Source organism: Corella eumyota, chromosome 6, assembly GCF_963082875.1.
Source record: "Corella eumyota chromosome 6, kaCorEumy4.1, whole genome shotgun sequence".
Classification (NCBI taxonomy): Eukaryota; Metazoa; Chordata; class Ascidiacea; order Phlebobranchia; family Corellidae; genus Corella; species Corella eumyota.
In genome coordinates this window covers 12,564,821-12,571,515 of record NC_137495.1, presented here as the reverse complement: position 1 = coordinate 12,571,515, position 6,695 = coordinate 12,564,821, and the positions used below count along the sequence as shown (strand labels likewise).

The window sequence follows — 6,695 nt, the reverse complement described above, 5'->3', positions numbered from 1 at the left end:
AAAGACATAAAAAAAAATAAAAATAATGTGACTTTACCTAAAATATTTTCATTTTTCATCTTTTTTTTCGTTCCACTCCAGCACAAGCTTCTTCGCGGTGTCTTCATTAGCACCCACTAGTAGTTCCATGGTTCAATTTGGTCCGAAAGCCTCGATTGAGCTCGTGTAGAGACAATAACCGACATTGTTTGCACAACAAGCCTCCAGCACGTTCATTGTTTCTATATGATGTCATAATATATTAAAGAATAGGCTGTAGTAATCTGCACCATTTAAGTTCTAGAATAAATAAACTATGTTGTCAAATTCTAAAATAACAACGACGTCACTTATGACATCACAATGCCTACCTCCAACATTTATTTTCCATAATTTTTGATGGGGGATTAATTCCTTGTAATCGATGACACTGGCCATATGCAAAACCACATGACATCCTTGTACGACTGACATGAGACTACTATGATCCATGACGTCACACTTAATCCATTAAACTTTCATGTTGGCACCAAAAAAAGTAAATCAAATAGAAATTGAAAAAAAAAATTAAAATTTTATAAAAAATATCGAATATAAATACTTAATACCACGCATAAAATTAAATTAATAAAATTTTGTGTTTTAAATAAACTTCATTTTTTTAAACTGACAACAAACCAATAAATTTTAGAATATTCCTACTCGTTAATATTGATATTTTGTTTAGTAATCCTTTGAGGAAACCACCAACCCCGTCCCCTTTCTTGCCCCCCTAAATATTGTCTCTAGAATGTCAATCATTTCTTGTTTATCCTCCATCGGCCAGTTAATCTTGTTATTGTTTCCCGTCCCAAGATCGATCATTATGTGCTTGTTCCTGAAAACAATTTTATTCAGTTAATAATTTGTTAATATTTTAAACCTAATTTTAATATTTGATTTGTTAAACTTTCATGTATTTATTTGTTTTTGATATGGGAAGATTGACTTCATGACCTAAACTATGAGCAACATCAGTTACCCCGACCCAGTCTTTAGTTGCCTTTGGTAGTTCGGGATATTTTTTTTTGTATATATCTTTATCCTCGATGTGGGAAAGTCTAAAGCGCGACTTAAACATACAGTAACATCAGTTACTTCGACCCAGTCTCAAGTTGCCTGTGGCAGTTTGAGATATTATAGATTATAATTGCCTGATAATTATGCTGGTAATTAAGTGCTGGCTCAGCAGGAGTTTATACCGTTTATAGCGCCTTACTCAAAAGCGCAACAACATACGAGTAGTTGGGATTGAACCCAGAACCTTATGTAGTGTAGCCAAGTGTTCTGACCACTATCCCTTATTGCTAGCTCACTGAACCAATAAGATTCAAACCGCAAACTGCGGGTTAGTCTTTCTAATGCTTAATTATTGTGCCGACAAAATTACATTCTTAATGTGAACAACAACCTGTAAAAGAACATAGTTGTGCAGGGGTCGTATAATTCGTACATTTTCTTGAAGTCTGGCACCTCAGTAATGTCAACCAAGTAAACAACAGCAAAGTTCTTCACTTTGTCAGCTATACTATACAAGGTCTAAACATTAAAAATTGTTGATTTATTAAAATGTCACATAAAGAATTCTAAAGCAAAATATTTGTGTTGTATAAACGTCCAAATTAAATATTTCTCAGAATGATCAAAAAAAACTTAATTTTATCAAGAAAACATTTTGTTTTTTTTTAATCTATTTTTTTCAAATTATTATATTCTACTTCATTTACAATCTTGTTCACATATTCCTTTATTATATTCAACGATTCAGGCCAACTATACTTCGGTTTGTAGCCAAAATGTTCCACAAACTTTTGATTGGAGACGGTGAATCTTGTGCAGGACAACTTGGCCATGTTTGGTGTAATGTTGGGCTGAAAATCACAAAATAGTTGTTATTAAAAGTATTATACATGAAATAAATGTTTAACCCTTGCAATAACTTAACATACTGACCCTCCTAACCAAAGTATTATTCAAATGTGTATGAGGTTTATTTCAAAGGGATAAGTTTTAGACCACGACATTTAACCAGAATTCGGGTTAAAGTTTTCGGTAAAATAGTGTTTTGCGCATATGTTTTTCAGTAAAACCTTTATGACAGTAACCCAGCTGAAATTACTCAATAAACTAAATATTTACCTCTTTTTTGATCCCAAACCAACCCAGCACCTGACAACACCAAACAACAAACGTCGAAATGAGGATAAACAACCAAAACAGCAACACTGGCTCCCTCATGTGGATAGTAAACCCCAAATGTTCGTAAAATTTCAAGTTCAATCTCAGGTAGGATAATTCCGGGGTTTCATCACACAGAAAGTAGGTGTTTCCCCCAACCAAAGAAGGGGACTCCTGTACAATAAGTTATAGTCAGAGTACAAGTTAATTTCTTAGAATTTTTTAATATAACCAAAATATAAACCAATATTTTTCACTAAACTTAAAACCTAATCTTTCAGTAAGAACATGCAGAGACATATTAGTTACAACCGGAGCTATATATGGCTGTGGTGGTGCTCAAACCAGACACCTTTTGCACACCAACCCAATATTAAAGCAGTGAACAACTAAGTTTTGTTTACCTGCATTTTTGTGGCTGCGATCACGTGACACCAAGTCACGTTTTCAACGTACATTCGAGTTTGTAGCGCCTCTGGTGGAATAAGAGACTTGATTACTTTAGTCGCAAGATGGCGCAAAAGAATCAATTTGGTAACGTTGTCATCTTCGCCATAAATACCAGAACCTCTAAATGCACACGTGACCAGTTTCTACAAAGTATTATGACGTCATTAATAAAAAGAACAAAAGCAGACAAATATAATGACGTCACCTCTCCATTTTTCATCTTTTTTCCGTTCCACTTCAGTACGAGCTCCTCCGCGTCCTTCTTTGTCCTTTCGTATGACGTCACAGAAGAGTAACAGTAAATAGTGTCTTCACTACCGCCCACTAGTGGTTACATAGTTCTGTCCAAAAGCCTCGATTGAGCTCGTGTAGAGACAATAACCGACATTGTTTGCACAAAAAGCCTTTAACATATTCATTGTTCCTGACCTATATGACATCATAATATATTTAACAACAAAAATCTGTACCATATAAGTTCTAAAACAAATGTTGTCAGATTCTGTTATAACAATCCCATCACTTATGACATCACAATACTTACCTCCAACATTTATTCTCCAAAATTTTTGGCAAGGAACTAATTCCTTGTAAGTGACAACACTGGCCTTATGCAAAACCATGTGACAACCTTGTACGGCAGAGATGAGACTACTACGATCTATGACATCACACTTAATCCATTCAACTTTCATGTTGGCATCTAAAAAAATAAAAAATAAGATTTAAAAAAAAATTTAAAAAATTTTCTAATATTTATACAAAAAAAAAAGATAATTACAAATTTTAATAGAAAATACTAAATATAAATACTTTGCATAAAGTTAAATTATTAAAGTTTATGTGCTTTGATTAAATTTCGTTGGTTCAGCAGAAGTTTAAATCATTTATAGCTCCTTATATAATTTGCACGGTAATTATGCTGCTGATTAAGTGCTGACTTAGCAGGAGTTTATATTAAGTGCTGACTTAGCAGGAGTTTATATTTATAGCACCTTACTTAAGAGCACTACAGCATGAAAGCAGTGGGAATTGAACCCAGGACTTCTTGTTGTTCTTGTAGTGAAGCCAAGTATTTTGAGCCAAGTATCACTACACCTTACTTCTAGCTCACTGGGAATCGAACCACGAACCGCAGGTTAGTCTTTCTAATACTTAATACTTGTGGCGACAAAATTACTATGTTATGTTTTTCTACAACAACCTGTAGAAGAACATAGTTGTGCAGGGTCTGTATATTTCATACATTTTGTTGAAGTCTGGCACCTTAGTAATGTCAACCAAGTAAACAACAACAAAGTTCTTCACTTTGTCAGCTATACTATACAAGGTCTAAACATTAAAAATTGTTGATTTATTAAAATGTCACATACAGAATTCTAAAGCAAAATATTTGTCTGGTATAAACGTCCAAATTAAATTTTTCGCAGAATGATCAAAAAAAAATTTATTTTATCAATAAATGATTTTCTTTTTTAAAATTTGTTTTAAAATTATGGCACCTTAACACTACACAAAATATTATTCTATAGAAATTTAAATTTCTTTAATAAATTAATTTCAATTAAACTTTCTTTAAACGCAGAAAATAAGTCTAGTAAAGAAAATAACACAAATCCACTTTTTCAGCAAAAAATATTAAACTTTTGCCTAGTTTACCTAAAATTTTGTCTAAAATATCGTTTCCTAATACGTGAAAATATTAAAATTCGACGCCGTAACCAAACTTAAACGTTATTGAACTTATTTATATTTAAAATCATTAAATACCTCGTCCATTTTCATGCAGGCCGGGTCCCAATCGTGACCGAACCGAATCACGACAACTTTTTCTTGCTCGTTTAAGATCGATTGATCGACTTGCCAGCCGTTTGTAAGATGGGGAAGCATGTACGACATGGTTACCTTTCAACTACACCAACCACTACCAAATATATCATTTAAATACAACTTTTTAAACTGTTTTTATTATTTCGTGCAATTTCGTAAAATTTTCGCAAAACTAAAAATTAAAAAATTTTTAACGAGCAAAAGTTTACGCTGTTTTGTGTTTATCGAATTTATCGAAACCAAAGTCGAATTTATCGAAACCAAAGTTTTTTTTTTCAAACAAAATAAACAAAGTTTCCATGATTTCAGGGCCACAACCTAGTTAAGTATAAGTGGGTGTAATCTTGATAAAATCTAATTTAATTGTTGAGTAAAATTATCAACATTTTTAAAAATAATTTTAACATATACTTAAAATATATTAAATTACTAATATGTATGGAAAAGTGAAAACTCACATTATTTGTTGCTTCAGTTACTTTATAACTAAAAAGTGGTTGATTATAAATTTCTAAATAAAACAAATTGACAGATTAAAATAACATGTTTTAGAAGTTTAAAATATTGTGTTTTGGGGATTTAAAATATTGTGTTTTAGGGGTTTAAAATATTGTGTGCCAACATTTAATATATATAGAAAATAACAACATTAAAACCTAAAGATTCTTACTAAAAACTACACAAAACTACATATTAGTAAAGCACATGCACACTTCCTCATTAAAATGCATTTTTTAACAATGGAATTAATCTTAAACTTAAATAAACAAACAGTTTAATAGAAGTAAATTATTCCTAATATTTTCACAAAATCAAATATAGTAAAAATTAGCACTTATCTGAGCACATTGTTTACAACACAAAAATACTAAAGACCAAATATTGAATGAAAATTAATAATTGAAAATAAAACTGTAAAATGAGTTAATAAAAACTGAAATTAGCACTTATACAATAAAGAGCACGTTGTATACAACACAGAAATATTAAAGAACCAAATAATGAATGAAAATAACTTTAAAAATAACTTTTCTAACTTCTCCATTTTCTTACAATTTACTTTTTTGCACAGAATGTTTTTTTTTCAAATAAAATGAACAAAGCTTTCATGATTTCAGGGCCACAACCTAGTTAAATACAAGTGGGTGTAATTTTGATAAAATCTAATTTAATTATTGAGTAAAATTGTCAACATTTTCAAATATATCTTTAACAAATACTTAAAAACCTTTTAAATCACTAATATTTATGGTAAGGTTCAAACTTACATTATTTGTTGCTTCAGTTACTCTATAACTGAAAAGTGGTTGATTATAAATACCTAAATAAAACAAATTGACAGATAAAAGAAAAGTAAAAATTTAACAATAAAATACATTTTAATCGTAGACTGGATTTAATATCATGTTTTAGAGGTTGAAAAAAAAATATAAATAGGTTTAAAATATTGTGTTTTGGGGGTTTAAAATATCGTGTTTTGGGGGTTTAAAATATTGTGTTTTAGAGGTTTAAAATATCATGTTTTAGAAGTTTAAAATATCGTGTTTTGGGGGTTTAAAATATTATGTTTTAGGGGTTTAAAATATCGTGTTTTAGAAGTTTAAAATATCGTGTTTTAGGGGTTTAAAATATCGTGTTTTAGAGGTTTAAAATATTGTGTTTTAGGGGTTTAAAATATCGTGTTTTAGGGGTTTAAAATATCGTGTTTTGGGGGTTTAAAATATCATGTTTTAAAAGTTTAAAATATCGTGTTTTGGGGGTTTAAAATATTATGTTTTAGGGGTTTAAAATATCGTGTTTTAGAGGTTTAAAATATTGTGTTTTAGAGGTTTAAAATATTATGTTTTAGGGGTTTAAAATATTGTGTTTTAGGGGTTTAAAATATCATGTTTTAGAAATTTAAAATATCGTGTTTTGGGGGTTTAAAATATCGAGTTTTGGGGGATTAAAATATTGTGTTTTAGGGGTTTAAAATATTGTGTTTTGAAGGTTTGAAATATCGTGTTTTAGGGGTTTAAAATATTGTGTTTTGAAGGTTTGAAATATTGTGTTTTAGAGGTTTAAAATATTGTGTTTTGGAGGTTTAAAATATCGTGTTTTAGAGGTTTAAAATATTGTGTTTTAGAGATTTAAAATATTGTGTTTTGGGGGTTTAAAATATTGTGTTTTGAAGGTTTGAAATATTGTGTTTTAGGGGTTTAAAATATTGTGTTTTGGGG

General features: G+C 30.2%; 1 protein-coding gene across 1 annotated transcript; it reads right to left on the bottom strand.

Annotated features, from left to right (window-relative positions):
- Window positions 1-702: 702 nt before the first annotated feature.
- Window positions 703-4,545, bottom strand: LOC145754602 (thioredoxin-like protein 4A). Its single transcript, XM_082570680.1, has 3 exons — window positions 4,417-4,545; window positions 1,430-1,557; window positions 703-856 (listed from the first exon to the last, which is right to left on the bottom strand). The coding sequence occupies exons 1-3, from the start codon at window positions 4,543-4,545 to the stop codon at window positions 703-705; spliced, it is 411 nt and encodes a 136-aa protein (XP_082426806.1).
- Between the last annotated feature and the right edge of the window lie 2,150 nt (window positions 4,546-6,695).